The sequence below is a fragment of the Barbus barbus genome (genome assembly GCF_936440315.1).
Source record: "Barbus barbus genome assembly, chromosome: 12".
Taxonomy (NCBI): domain Eukaryota; kingdom Metazoa; phylum Chordata; class Actinopteri; order Cypriniformes; family Cyprinidae; genus Barbus; species Barbus barbus.
In genome coordinates this window covers 10,793,276-10,809,587 of record NC_136740.1, presented here as the reverse complement: position 1 = coordinate 10,809,587, position 16,312 = coordinate 10,793,276, and the positions used below count along the sequence as shown (strand labels likewise).

The window sequence follows — 16,312 nt, the reverse complement described above, 5'->3', positions numbered from 1 at the left end:
TGGGGCGGATCTATCAAAATAGGGGCGAGACCCTTTTGGGGTAGGGGCGTGTTTGTTTTGGTGATTTCAAATATCAACATTGGCTTCCAGAAATCGCTTACCCTGCCTTTAAGGGATCTAGAATATGGTCTTGCAGAATAAGGCATTAATATGTGCTTTATAAATACTAATAAACAGTCAATTTGCTAGTAATATGCATACTAATAAGCAGCAAGTGAATACTGACAATTGGTTCCTAAATTAAGTGTTACCACGGAAAAAAATGTGGAAGTCAATGGCTCCCAGCAACTGTTTAGTTACCCACATTCTTCAAAATATCTACTCTTGTGTTCAGCAGAAGAAATAAACTTGTACAAGTTTGGAACAAATTGAGGGTTAGTAAATTAGTTAGAATTTTAATTTTTGGTTGAACTATGTCTTTAATAAATAAAGTTATATGTCTGATGTGTTTCATAAACATGTTATTACTCTTTTTTCAGTTGTGATGCTATGTTGTTTGAAAATGAGAAAAATATTAAATATACATTAATTATATACATTTGATTACATTTTAAAAATTAATTTTGATTCTAAAACTTAGTCCAAAAAAATATATTCCTGGCTGCTGTTCAGTATTTCCACCTTTGCTAAAAATAACAATATTAGAAACAGCTACTATGTACATCACTGCACAGATGCATAGAAGGCAACTATTAAAGGTGCCATAGGTGATTGTCTTCAGAAACATTTTTTGTTACTCTGGTTGAAAATCTCTTCACATCCTGATAGCAATCATTAAGTTAAGTGGTCTAAATGTATTTATCTGTATTTATATATTCTGTGGAAGGTGTAGAACCAAGAAATGTTCGTCCAATCAAAATGCTCGGTCCGAGCGTCTTAATTGTCTTTCCTACCTGCCTGTCAACGTATGTATTTGCATACTTCTGCACACCCTGTTCGCGCAGACAGGATACGTCATCAGCACGTTCACGCACGCTGTGCAGACAGAGCAAGAATGGCAGGCAAACATCAACAACCCAATCTTCCTTCCTGGTATTGTAGTACATTTACTAACTGTGCTATAAAGTTTTCTCACCGGTGAATGACACATGATGTAGCCCAGCAGTTCCCAATTCCAGTCCTCGCGCCCCCCGCTCGCACTTAGTTAACACACCCAGTTCAGAAAACCAGCTTGTTACTAGAGCTTGTTACGAAACTTACTAGAGAAGTGTGACGTGTGACATTATATACCTCTGTAAATAAATACAATTTAAATTCACGTCTCGCACACTTTAATGCCCTTTAACATACATACGCTTTGAACTGGATTCATGGCGAAATATCTGGTGATGTCCACTTCGCAGGGCACTTATGACTTACGGTCGAACAGAACAACTGTCGTACGTGATAAGATATACATATGAAATATGCAGAGCAGGGAGGGCGCGAGGACTGTAATTGCAAACCGTTGATGTAGCCGGTTGTAGTAATTTAATGTCTCTGCCTGGTATTCTGCTCTTTGAGCGTATGTGTATTCAGGGGGCGTGGCTTTGGACGGCGATTGCAGGGAGGGGTGGGACGTTCGCTTTCAGTGCTATTAGGCTAAAGTTAGCATTTTCCGAGATCTCCTATTGCACCTTTAATATTACTTTACATATCGGAGAATATACACTATTACTTTCAAACGTTTGGGGTTGGTAACAATTTTTTTTATGTTTTTGAAAGAAGTCTCACCCAAGCTGCATTTATTTGATAAAACAAAATGCGGTAAAAACTGTGATATTGTGAAATTTCATTACAACTTGAAATATATTTATTATTCCTGTGACGACAAAGCTGAATTTTCCACAAAACCATACTACATTTTTTATCAGGATTCTTTGATACATAGAGTTTAAAAAATATTTTGTAAAACTATAAATGTCGGTAACACTTAAAGGGATAGTTCACCCAAAAATGAAAATACTGTCATTAATTACTCACCCTCATGATGTTCATCTTTGGAACACTAATTAAGATATTTTTTTATGAAATCCGAGAGCTTTCTGACCCTCCATAGATAGCGACGCAACTGAAATGTTCCCAGGCCCAGAAACATAGCAAATCAGTAAAATAGTCCATGTGGCATCAGGGGTTCAACGGTAATTTTACAAAGCTACGAGAATACTCCAAGTTACCATCCTCCCCCATAATCTAGAGTACCACAACGCATGCACATGATGCTGCTGACGTATGGTAACTTGGAGGAGAAGAATTGTTGAATAAAGTCTTTATTTTTGTTTTCTTTGCGCACAAAAAGTAAAAAAAATAACGTCTTTATTAAACAATTCTTGCATGCGTTGTGGTACTCAACTCATTATACGCATTAGATATAATGAGTTGAGACAGGAAAAACTGGACATCGCGTTTCGTATAGATTACTTTAACAGAGAATATTTGTTTTGGACGTGACTTACTTCATTTAAAAGTAGACATTTCAAGCTTTCTATACATATATTTCCCATGTCTTTGAGGCAAGTATTCGCTGAGATTAACGCTGTTTTATTTACGTGTCTGTGAAGAGAGGTGACTGCAGAGAACGCACCCCGTTTATTTTCTTTATTTTACAAAAGCACATTGTTTTGTTGTTATTATGACTATACACAAATAAAAGTAGACCCTTTGCAGTTTCAAACGATACCTTATTTTTATCTGCATGATCAAAACTGACGGTGTATTTTTAGCTCATTTCGCGGTCATAAAGAAAATACGACAGACCCGTCGACCCCAGGGGGTTAATAAGGTTTGAATTGTTGACATTAGTTCATTAGTACTAGACATTAGAACTTCTATAGTATTTATCTTAATGTTAATTTAAATATTTACACATATTACACATACACATATTAAAATCAAAAGTTGCATCCGCTAATATTCTTTAATGGACCTGAATTACCATGAATGAACAATAAACAGTTGTAACAAATAGACTCATTGTTAGTTAATGTTAGTCAATGCGTTAACTAAAACTAACTAATGGGACCCTATTATAAAGTATTGTCTAAAAAGTAGAATAATATTTGAATATTAAGGGCACAACTATGTCACAATATAATAGAGTCTCTCATACCTTTTTGCTTAAATATATACAGGCTTTAAGTGTCACCAAATAGACGCATCTACCTTGTAGGCTCTTGGCACTGGCATAGTCCATGCTCCAGCTAACCAGAGCCATAGTGAGACCTAAAAGAACCAGGAAGATCCAGTCCTCGCCCAACTTTGTCACAATATACCTCTGGATCCGGGCCAGGCAGTCTGCAATGCAAACACATTCTAACGGCTTTAGACCAGTACACTTGATTTCTAAGTAAACAGAATGGGTTTTCATTAGCCACTCACCCTGGCATTTTGAATAAGGGCGTGGCTTCTTTATAGAGGAGGAGGGGCTTAAACCTGGTGCAGTGGGCCCCGCATCCAGGCTGGCATGATGTGCTCGGCCGTGGCCTCTCCTGGTTGCTTTGGCATTGCCGGCATGCCTCTTCCATTGCCTTTCAGTCAACAGACGTGTGGCCTCCCGCCTGGCAATATTACCCAGCTGCTCCCGATATTCCCCATACAGCTGAAAAAGACAGAATGCAGGTTTCTACCAGGAACAGGAATGACCACATGACACCCGCATTGATCAGCAGACTGAAGAAAATCAATGGAAGGGAAATCTGCAATGAACAAAGCAAATATGGGGAAAAAGTCACTCTTGATGTGGATAACTGCAATTTAATTGTGGAAAATCCTTTGATTTCACAACTCTCAGAGTTCACATTGGTTCAGTGTGAATGTGTGCATGTGAGTACTTGTGGAAGTAGGAACGTGAAGGGAATCCATGTAAGTGTTTGTGGTGGTGAGTAACAGTCATTTATATATGTCAGACAGAAATAGTCATGCTGTCTAACAGGGCAGAATGGAAAAAGCGCTCCCCCGAGATACTCAATCTTCATCCCCCGAGATTCACAATCATACATACAGTACACGCACATGCACAAGATTCAGCCCAAAAATGTAGTACTCAAAGTTCCCAACTATATTGCACCAACATAAAAAAAAGAAAAGAAAGAAGGAACCGATTAAGGTTGCCATGAATTGGAAATTGCAACCGTCTCATCTTCTTTATTGTGATTTATATCTGAGCGGCTTATTGGATGGCAAAAAAACATGGGGTGGTACTTGATTTAGTCCATTGGGATTTGCTTAGATCCTGGGGATCGATTAGAAGTGGACGCTGCAAAATATATGGAAGCCATAAAAAATAAGAATCATCAATTTTGATTTCTTGGTGAGCTACATGAGTACACAAATGCAAAAATAATGGGCTGTCCATCAGGATAGACCACACACTCTGGATATTGGCCAGTAAAGAAGGAAGTGATCCACCAAGACATTCTTTACCTTCCTTCCATTACACCCAATACACACGCCTACATACATACAATCCTGAGCCGCACAGACCCCACATGGTGCGAGACTGGAGGGATCAGATTTAGTCCAATGCCCACTCAAAAACAAGAAATAATCAATATATATATCTATATACACAACTCAGCATATTTGAGTATTTATATAAGGCATTTGAAATAAATTATAAATATATAAAGGCAAATAAATAAATAAACAAATGAGAGGGAAAGACTGAATGAATTAACAAATTTATTTATTTTATCACAAATTCTTTTTCCAAACAAAGTACATAAAAAGTTGTGTATTTCGTAGCTTTACACAATTTAAAGAAGATAAAATTTCAGTACAGAACTCAATCAACCAAACCATTATAGTATCTTTTAGACCTGATGAGTGAGTCTTATATCACTAAATTATATTTAAAACATTGCAGTATGAGCAGCGTGCTTCGTTACTTTAAATGTAAATCTACCGTAGGCTTGTTTTCCACATGCAGAGTCTAAAAACTATTTTTTAACTTTAGTGGGACAAAACTCAGGTAATTAGGACAAAGTTATTCTCTTTCACTAATAAATGGGATTTTTGAAATTAATTTATTCATGAACAATTATTATACAGTAGATCAGTCTATGTTCAATTTTAATGGCATTTCATAATCCTAACTAAGGATTATTTACTAAGGGTATGAAAAAAGTAAAGTACATTAAATAATGATCTGTTAAATATACACTCACCGGCCACTTTATTAGGTACACCTTGCTAGTACCGGGTTGGACCCCCTTTTGTCTTCAGAACTGCCTTAATTCTTCGTGGCATAGATTCAACAAGGTGTTGGAAACATTCCTCAGAGATTTTGGTCCATATTGACATTATAGCATCACGCAGTTGCTGCAGATTTGTCGGCTGCACATCCATGATGCGAATGTCCAGTTCCATCACATCCCAAAGGTGCTCAATTGGATTGAGATCTGGTGACTGTGGAGGCCATCTGTGTAAAGTGAATTCATTGTCATGTTCAAGAAACCAGTCTGAGATGATATGAGCTTTGTGACATGGTTCCTGTTTGTTGGTCCCGCGGCATGGAAGTCGGCACTCGTCATCCCGCCTTAGCCCACTGCAAGTCGGCGTGGGAGTTCGGCACAAGTCTGCTGGCCACGAGTCCCTCAAGTCCGCCACCGTCCGCAGCTCACCCAAGCCCGCCATTCGCGGAAGATCGACGCCGCCGTCCGCAGCTCTCCCAAGCCCGCCGCTGACTCCCAGGTCCCATGGATACAGTCCACATCACGGCCAGGAGTGCCGTGCCATGTCACCGGAGTCATGGATTTTTAGTCTTGTTGTGCCCACAGGAACATTTTAATCTACCTTGTCATGTCAGTCTTGTCCACGGAGACTCGTTGGGGGCCTCTCCTGTCGCGGAAGCGGTAGCTGAGGGACCCTGACTTCTCGTCATGCCCAGAGGAAGCCTCAGTTTCCGGGCTTCCTGTTCCTGTGGGCTGTCTTGTACCTGATACCCCGTAGCTGCCCCATGTATTTTTTTTGGGGGGGGGGGGGGGGGGGGGGGGGGGGGCGGGGCAGAAGGGTCCACCCCCCGTTGGAACTGTTACGGCGTGGGACGCGCCTTCCGGGAGGGTGAGTTATGTCAGTCATGTGTCGTGTGTGTCATGTGTTTCCCTCGTGTCCATATTTGGTTTGTTTCCTGTCCTTGTTGAGTGCGATTATTAGTTAATCCCTTTCCAGCTGTGTTTGTCTAATTATCTATGATTATCCTGTGTATTTATAGTCCTGTCTGTTCAGTTAGTTTTGATCTGGTCTACTCGTTACTCCCCAGTGTTCCTGTCTGTGTCTACCTTGCCTTGCCCTGCCTTGTTTGGAGTCATTAAAGACCGTTATTTTGAGTTTATCCTCGTCTCCGTGTTCCTCGTTCATCCTTGCTGTGTGCACCGTGACAAGTATATTGTGAAATATAATTACTATTTAAAATAACTTTTATTTTAATGCATTTTAAAATGTATTCCTGTTATCAAATCTGCATTTTCAGCATCATTATTCCAGTCTTAAGTGTCACATGATCCTTCAGAAATCATTCTAATATGCTGATTTGCTGTTCAAGAAACATTTATTATCAATATTTAAAACAGTGGAGTACATTTTTTCAGGATTCTTTGATTAAAAAAAACAAATATCCAAAGATCAGCATTTTTCTGAAAAAAAAGTAACATTACACTATATCATTCAAAAGCTTGGAGTCAGTATAATTATATATTTTTTTATTTAGCAAAGATGCTTTAAATAATCAAAAGTGATGAAGACATTTATAATGTTACAAAAAAATTATATTTCAGATAAATGCTGTTCTTCTGAACTTTCTATTCATCAGAGAAACCTGAAAAAATTCTACTCAGCTGTTTTCAACAATAATAATAAATGTTTTTTGAGCAGCAAATCAGAATATTAGAATGATTTCTGAAGGATCATGTGACTGGAGTAATGATGCTAAAACTTCAGCTTTGAAATCACAGGAATAAATATATTCAAATAGAAAATAGTTATTTTAAATTGTAAAAATATTTTAACATTTTACCGCTTTTGCTGTACTTTGGATCAAATAAATGCAGGCTTTGTGAGCAGAAGAGACTTCTTTAAAAAATGCTATGGCATGCATTCATAATAGAGACAAACCCACCTCATGTGTAGCTGCAGTCTTGAACATACTGAACAGATTTTACATTCTTCCACAGAGCATCTCATACTACGAGACATCCAGCTATAAAACAGCATTTATACACTTCATTTGACAGTGTATAACACACACACACTATCGAATATCCTTGAATAAGCAGTTTAACAAAAACCCTGAGAGTAAAAAAAAAAAAAAACTGAGAATAAGAAGTCTTTCAGTTTTTTTATTATTTTCTCATCTATCACGTTATCGTGATAAGATAGCAGAGTTTGTGTCAGATAGAGAGAGGACCCAAGGTTGTTTCTATCATTGTCTCTTCAATTTTCTTAAGTCAGTACACTGATTCAGGTTGACAGCGTGAGAGAGACTGTTCTGTAACAGAAAAACATTTACTTTATGACAACATATTCTCTCTTTTTCTCTCTCAAACGCCTGTTTTCCCCGTTCCTTTAACTGATTTCCACAGTGCAGAACCGTGGCCTAAAACTCACAGGGCCTGACCCCACAGCTCAGTTCTGAAATATTAGACGATGTCTTTTCTATACAACTGAAATCAATCAACAAATCATAAGTTCAAGAATAAGACCAAAAATGTACTATCCAACAGGTTATTCTGAGAGGAAGACAAGAGACAGCGAGAGAGGAAGACAGACAGAGCAGAGAGAGTGAAAGTTGCTAACAGACATAAGCACTGAAGGACATAGCGACTTTGAGAGTTAATTAAAAACAGAAATATAATGGTCAGTCTGTGTAAGTATAATAATACAATCTGACCCATTTACTGACAGACTCATCATTCAGGAGATCAAGAAAGACCGATCAAAACAAAATAAAAAAGCATAACCTTAATAATATCAAATGTAATTATATTAATAAAACAATATTAACATGATCAAATAATGCATATGAATAATTAATATGAAATCATAAATCATGTAATGTTGACATTTACATTCTGTATTAGTAGTTGACATAATAAGCAATTAAACTCACATACTGTATTTTCATAAGTGCTGCTCTTTTTTTAAGCAATACATTTATAAACGAAAATACTGAGAAAAAAAAGTAATAACAACAATAAAATAAATTAATTTCTAAACAATGCTAGATTATAGACTGACCTTCGTCCCAAGATTTCCATAAAAAAAGTTATAAAATAGAACATTACCAGCATCCATTAGTCCCAGTTAATGAAACCCTGTACAGTATAGTAAGTTACCAAAAATGTTTACTTCTAGAAAAATACAAATATTATAATGTTTAATCTCACCAGAATCTGGTCAAAATTCAAAACAGTCTCAAGAGTGTTGATGGGTTCACTTATCATCGTGCTCTTTCTCCTCTGTCAGTCTTTGTCTCTCTTCCTTTTTGTCTGCTAGGTACCTATGTTCCTTTAACCTTCACAAAATATTCAGATATTAGTAACTGCATCTGCCTTATGGGGGAGTCCTGTAGGTTAACATCTAAGTAAACCACATTACCCATAACGCAGTGCACTTCATTTACAGACCGCGGTTGACAGTGGGCTGTCAGCAGCTGTTAATTCACAGCACTGCGGCTTCCTAATCCTGTCTGGCGGTCAGCTGAAGTCCACTGCAGCTATCTAGATGTGAACACGTTTTCTGCGTCATTTCATTTATTGTCGTCTGTGCTTAAGTTGAATTCAGTTAAAGCTGCATTAAATGGTGTTGACTGATATCAGCTGTGACATTAAGTGACATCACCACGTACACCTCTACACTGTCCATTCATCAAAAGTGGCAAAATGCCAAAATAAAAATAGAAAATGACTATGAAAGAATGTTTTAATAAACATTAATATATAATGCTTAGTCTCAGCCGAATGCTTGTCTATGGGCTACACACACTCTCAGAAAAAAGGTACAAAAGCTGTCAGTGGGGCGGTACCTTTTCAAAAGGGACACATTTGTACCTAATGGGTTCATATTGAAAAGGTACCACCCCAGTGATGGCTTTTGTACCTTTTTTTTCTGAGAATGTACGGCACTTTCACAAATTGGAAAGCTCTGAGTTTATTGGACAATTTCAGATTTATACAACTTCATTTGTCAATCCATGTGAAAACAAATCCATGTTTACAAGGTATTAGTCAGGTTTGGATTATAAGTGCTTTTGAGGAAGAAATAACTACTGAATTTTCAGGTTAAATATTCAGGTTGCCAGGTTACCAGTCAGGGTTAATTGCATTGAATCTGAAGGATATTAAATGAGAAAACATTTCTGCATATTTAATTATGTTCATTTTAAATGTATACATTTGTTACATTTCATTTATTTATTTTTACTTTTATTATTATTATTGATATTAGTATGCACACTAATTGTATTATTTATTTAGGTGGAAAGAGTTAATGTTGGGAAAAATAACATTTTGCAGTGGTATGGAGCTGTGTTAATGCTTTGTGTTAATTAAGTATTTTTAATGCTTTGGAAAAAGTTTGAAAATACATTTCTAAAAAAATGTAAAAGAATTGCAGATTCAGATTTGTTCCCCGAGTCTTTGAAATAAACTGTATTATTATTACTTTTGGACACATATTCTGGTTATGAAGTGAACACACATTTATGTAGTGTTTTCTGTGAGACCCAACATGGACTGACAGTGCTGTGCTATTTTCTTAACACCAGCCTATCAACAATTTACACCCTAAACACATCACGTAAAAAAGGTCTCTTTAAAGTGGACTAGACTTTGTCCATGGTAAAAAAAATAAAATAAAAATCAGGCTACAAAACAGACTAATTCGATTATGTAAATTTAAATAAAGAAAAAATACGTTTTTACATATTTTCACACAGCATGCCCATATTTGAAAGTACATAAACTACTAAAGAGTTGAGCATTTTCTACTTATCCATAATTATATAAAGTTATTAATAAGTGTCAACCCAGAAAAACAGGACACAACCTTAAGCAAAAAGAGTTGGTAAACAACCTTGTTTGAATTTGGATATTTCAGCAGTCTGTAGTCTGCAGTTCACAAGACCCCAGGAATATGCAAATTCATCCCCAAAACATTATTATTTGCATTTCTGCCCAATAATGAAGTGAAAGTTCAAAGGCAACAACCCTTTTATCTCCTGCACACTTCCTCCACTCTCTCCATTTGACTCTCAGCCTGTTCATTGCTGTCAATCAGCAGTCAGACTCCCAGAGGCCTCTGTGCTAAAGAAGAGGTCATCCGCAGCTGCCTGACCTGGAAGTGAAATCACTTAAGTGTGACCATTAAAAACAACACGCGGTGCTGTTTAACATTAGTATGAGCAAACACTGCTGTAAACGAATACATCGCTCATCTAAGACCAGACACCATCATTAGTTTTTCCATCATGGTGGAAACTTTCCATTGACTTCTTTTGTTTCACACCAAGCAAATTATAATTTCCATCATCCAACTCTAAGCCTCACACTCACAGAAACCATTCAGCATTTTTAGGGACAGTTTGCTCAAAAATGAAAATTATATCATGATTTACTAACCCTCATTTGTTCCAAACCCCTATGACTTACTTTCTTCTGTAGAATCAATGCTGTCCAATGTCTTTTGTGCTCCACAGAAGAAAGCCATACAGGTTGAGACTGACATGATTGTGAGTAAACGATGACAGAATTGTCATTTTGGGTGAACGATCACTTCATTCCCTCATAAAACGGACAGATCCCCTAGTGTAAATAGAGATACATGCCATTTAAAGTGTAAATAGAGATACATGCCATTTACACTAAGTGAAAATAGTGATCGATGCTATATACAATAAGTGCAAATAGCAATGACTTCTATTTACACTGCGTGAAAATAGCAGTACCTTCTTGGCTATATTCTATTTACACTAAATAGGGATCGATTCTATGTACACTACGTAAAAATAGCAGTGTTTTCTTAGCAGTTTCTTAGGATTTTCTTTATTCTTAGTGCAAATAGTGGCAGATATCTGCACCTAATTATTGTAATACATTATGAAACAGTACACCATAATAAAGTATCGAGTGTAAATTATCATTTTTATTAAAATTATTAAATGGAAGCCACCTTATTGGTACAATAAATCCCTCCCTACACTTACTCGTAACCCAATAAACACCTGTGTGAAACTTTATATCCACTTTTCAAATAGTTCCTTAATTTTTTAGAAAATAAATGCCTTTCTGATGTGATATGTAATGTGAAAAGGGAGCAGAACAAGTATTCGAAGGCGTCTTTTGTAATGTTGTCCAGCCCAACCCCATGGTGGTGGGCGGAGTTAGTGTAAATAGCCTCTGCCAACAAGGCGGGTTATTTTCACTTAGTGCAAATAGACACTCCGTTTAAATTGTGCCATCATTTACTCACATCAAAACTTCATGACTTTCTTCTGTGAAATACAAAAGAAGAAATTTGAGAAATGTCAGTAGCACTTTATTTTACGCGTGTACATACGATGTACTTATAACAGAAATTATAATAACTGGGTAATTACTAACCTTGAATCTACCTCTAAACCTAATCTTAACCATGCAGTTACTTTGCATTACCAGTACTTTTTTAGATAAGTATACTGTAAGCACACATTAGGGATGTCACAATTCTCAATATAACATTGGACTGTTTGGTACGGTATCTACGGTTCAATATATAAAATTAATATTCTGCATTATTGTTTGTCCTGCTCGCACTGTGCGCTGAAGAGATAATCATCGTAGTACTGAAGCGCTTTACTGCAGCATAATATATATATACATAAATAATATTCATATAAACCAGGGGGGTGTTCCAGAAAGCAGGTTATGTGACATACCCGGGTATGTTTAAGGGTAAGCAAGCGGATAACCTCAACTTTCGGTTCCAAAAACAGAGGTAACTTTCAGGGTAAGTAAGTAACCATTGCAATTTGCTCTCTGAAGATAATCTGCTCCAGAGTAGGCTCTGTTTCAGGGTTAGCTTACTTCAGAGCTATCATATATATATATATATTATATAGTTTATGATGTGTAAATTATAAAGCACTAATATAAGTAAAATATAAGGTATATAACCATTTTTGTGTGGTATCGGTGGAATTTAAGTTTTTTGCCCTACTTATTTGAACCAGAATATACAGATGATGAATTAAGAGAGATGGACGTTCTACGTCAGAATGGCGGCTCCTGCATCAGCATCAGCATCAACGACTGACATGAAAGAAAATAAATTGTTTAATAAAGACTTTATTTTTGTTTTCTTTGCACACAAAAAGTATTCTTGTAGCTTCATAACAGTACGATTGAACCACTGATACACAGACTATTTTAACGATGTCCTTACTACCTTTCTGGGCCTTGAACGTGGTAGTTGCTTTGCTGTCTACACAGGGTCAGAAAGCTCTCCAATTTCATTAAAAATATCAGAATTTGTGTTCCAAAGATGAACGAAGGTCTTAATTAATGACAAAGTTTTTATTTTTGTGTGAACTATCCCTTAAATGCATGAATGTTTCGCCAACCATTATTACATATACGGGTCTTTAGCGACCCGGACCTATATATCCAGCACGGATGGATCTCTAACTGCTGCAATAGCATAAAACTCTCTTGATATAAAGCATATCTTGTTACCTTTTGAAACTTCGAAGGGTTCAATTTGAGCAGATGATTGTACCATCGCCGCCATCGTAAGAGCGCACTTCCACAGTACATTCAGCATCTGACTCATATTCACAATCTCAAACATATCGCAAAACTACCATTTTCAATGACTTCAAAATCAATAGTTTGATCGCTGGCAGCTTATTCACCACATCCACCATCAAATGACAGTTACATTTGTATTTTATGGCATACGGTAATTGCTCTGCAGTATAGCCATTCAAACCAGTTCAATTTTTGCTTATGATATTCTTTTGTTTTATGCTTACGGTGATTATGAGTGAATAGATTGAGGAATACTAAGAAAGTTGATGTCTAACTTTAAAAAATGAAGGAGGGAGAGGGTAGTGAATGATGTAAATTCTGGCAAATTCACACACACACATATTTGTAATAATATATTGAGTGAAAAACACTCTTTCAGCAGCAACAGAATAATAGTGTATTAAATTTGATTATAAAGAAGAAAACATTCACTTGAAGCCTATAAGGCTACTGATCAAGTTTTTCTCCGACTGGATCATTTTCCTACAGAAATCTCCTGAGTGTGCGAGACAGACAGAAAGGGGACGGCAGGGGCAGTAATGTGTTTATGCGTAAAATTTACAGAGGTTAAAAAAAGCTCCCGGCCCTGGCGATCTTCCCATATTGTGCGGCAGGAGAGGAAAATTGATGTGGGAACTCGCCAGCGAGAGAAGAGAGGAAGACAGGTGGAGAAATGGAAGTTTGAGGGGAGCCTGTGTGTGGGAACTTAATGACTTGTGACAGTGCAAAACTGACAGCTAAAGAATTGACGCTCTTTCGCCCCCTCGTCTCACTTTCCCACGCACCAAATTTACGACTATTCTCTTGCGCTTTCGTCTGACACTTGACCTTTTGTGTTCAATCTATTTCCTTTTACTTTAATAGAATCCTAATAAGGCCCTTCCTAACAAGCTGTCCAATAGAACCAAACTCTAACAAATAGCTCAATGCACCTGACCAGCTGACCATACGTTCCTCTCGGCCGTATAGCGGCCATCGAGAGCAGCAGGGCCAGGCGTATATTTAACCTGCATGCTCAGGTTTCTGCTAGCGTATAGCAGCAGAGATATAGTGCGTAGGTTAGCATGAATACACCCAAATCACGAGGTTTGGTCCACACATCTGCTTAGTTCAGCAAGTCTACAACATTGCAAATAAACCTCAAGGGCATTTGAGGTGTTTTATAGAACTTTTATAGAACCTGAGATTTTTTCCACTCCAAATGATGCCAGTAAACAGATTTCGGACAGAAAATGCTGCAACGGGAAGCTGCCTGAAGTAATCATAAAATGACAAGTGTTAAAAAAGCAAGGAGGTGGAAAGCAGAACACGCAAACAAGGTTCTCTCCCAAGAAGCATCTGATAAATCCATTGTATTGACTCTAATGCAAGTTTACGACACAGATTGTCTTTAATCAGCAGGGTGTTGACACAGGTTACGACAATTCTCATACCTATTCATGAGTTGTGCTAGAACAGCCCAGTGAGCTCCATGTGTGTCGCCACCACTAAGAATAGAATGGAAAATCAATTAAAGCCCAGGCTAGTGAAGTGAAAGTCTTTGAGACCCATTATTTTAAGAGTCATATTTTGGGCAGACAAGCGTTTCTAGGTTAGAACAGACCAGACTGACCACGACAAACCTCAGCAAGCCACCCACCAAAAGCAAGACAGCAAAACGCCTCAGCGTAAGACAACAAAACAACGGGAGAGAGAAAGAGGCACAGAAAGATAGTGACTGACCAGGGTTTGCTGGTATCTCAGAGCTTTCCTTTGCGACGCATCGGCAGCCATCGACACGCTCGCACTGAGCCAAAAATAAACACACACAGTCTCACTCCTGTGTTACAGCATATGAAACACATACACTCACCGACTCTTACCCGTTTATTCAGTTACACACACCACCCCGCTCAAAGAGCGAGATACACACGCTGTCTCACTCTTATGTTACAGTACCCGCAACACACACTTGCAAGAAAAATGCTGAGAGGTGTGATTCTTCAATTAGATACTCTGGAACAGAGACGGCCTACCTGTCATACACTGCAGGAACAACACTTCTGGAGGCGCAAAGAAAGCAAACACATCACAAACATGCAGATATTCACAACCCTTTCAAAACATTACCATGGTATCCATAGTTTCTGTCCAATACATGGTATTGGCAAATTTGGTATATTGGCAAGCTGGTAACACAAAGGTCAGGGTTCTCAATCATTTTGAGCTTCGAGTTTCCAGAATATTTCCTATGCTAGAGTACGGGATAAGGATTTTAAATTCATTTATAAAGATTGCACTCACAAACAGCAATACGTTAGTAAGAAATTTCCATGAAATGGTAATGTTTTATTAATTTTCAAAACATTTGCACAACCTAAAAATCACTATTTTAGAACTAATTTTAGCTGACTTATTCCGTGACCGAGAAAACCTTGGAAAGGTACATCTTAAATTAACTGTAATTCTATTTGGAATTGTAGAAATATTCTGGGAAACCTTTAATATTCTGGGTTCCCACAGAATTATTTTATATTATTTTTACAGTGATTTGCGACAAATGGATAGCATTTTTAATAAATTAAATTAACAGAGATTTGGAGAAATACTATGAAAATTTACATAACTTTCTTTAACTTACTTTATACGTTTTTATAAATTTTGATTCCTTTCCAGGCCTAGGAATCATAACTTTGAAAGAAACCAGGACTTCCAAAAAAAAAAAAAAAAAAAAAAAACTATAAATAAATTGCACTATAACTAACTGGATAAAAGTCTGAAAATTACCTGAATAACAGAAAAGTTTATAAAATATTAATATAAAAATTACTTGTAACACTTCACAATAAGGTCCCAATTCTTAACTCTTTAGCAATGAGCAATACTTTTATTACAGTATTTAATCATCTTTATTAAAGTCCGTTAATAAAAATACAACTGCTCATTGTACATTCATGTTAGTGTAGGTCTATTAAATAATATTAATAATAATAACATACAATTTTCGAATTTAATAATGTATTAGTAAATGTTAAAATCACCATTAACGAAGATTAATAAATGCTTCAAACGTATTTGACATCGTTAGCTGACATAAACTAACGTTAAAAAACAGAACCTTACTGTAAATTGTTACTAAAATATTTTTACATATCAAATTCAAAAAAGATTATTTCTAACTAATAAAAGACTTTAGAATTAAGAAAATGTGATTCATTTACACAACTTTTCCAGTGTTCTAAAACACACTTATGAAATGCTCTAATATTAGTATTTCAGAACTAGGTATAGAAATATTAACAGATTTTTGTCAGTTTTGCAGTGTTAGCAATAACTTCTTGTTAGGTGACCATTCCTTTTATCGACACATTCTGTAGTCAACATGAAACGTATGATTCAAATCCTAAAACAAGCACTGTCAGGATATAGTAAATAAATAAGGATCAATTTGATGAAGAGGGCAAAAAAAAACAGTTTTGAAAAAAAATCACTACGAAGTGTTTTGTAGTGAATAAAAACACAAGTTAAGAGACACACAAGAGAGTGACTGAAACAGATGAGCTCAAATGAGCGTA

General features: G+C 36.7%; 1 protein-coding gene across 1 annotated transcript in view; it reads right to left on the bottom strand.

Moving 5' to 3' along the window:
- The window catches only part of LOC306877947 (chloride channel protein 1-like), a gene marked incomplete at its 5' end in the record, with an annotated part of 35,405 nt that extends 20,874 nt beyond the window's left edge, over positions 1-14,531 (bottom strand). Inside the window, 3 exons of the mRNA XM_079430007.1 lie at positions 3,142-3,273; positions 3,358-3,577; positions 14,481-14,531. Of these exons, the coding sequence (XP_079286133.1) occupies positions 3,142-3,273; positions 3,358-3,577; positions 14,481-14,531 (403 nt within the window). The remainder of the gene's footprint in view (positions 1-3,141; positions 3,274-3,357; positions 3,578-14,480) is intronic.
- Between the last annotated feature and the right edge of the window lie 1,781 nt (positions 14,532-16,312).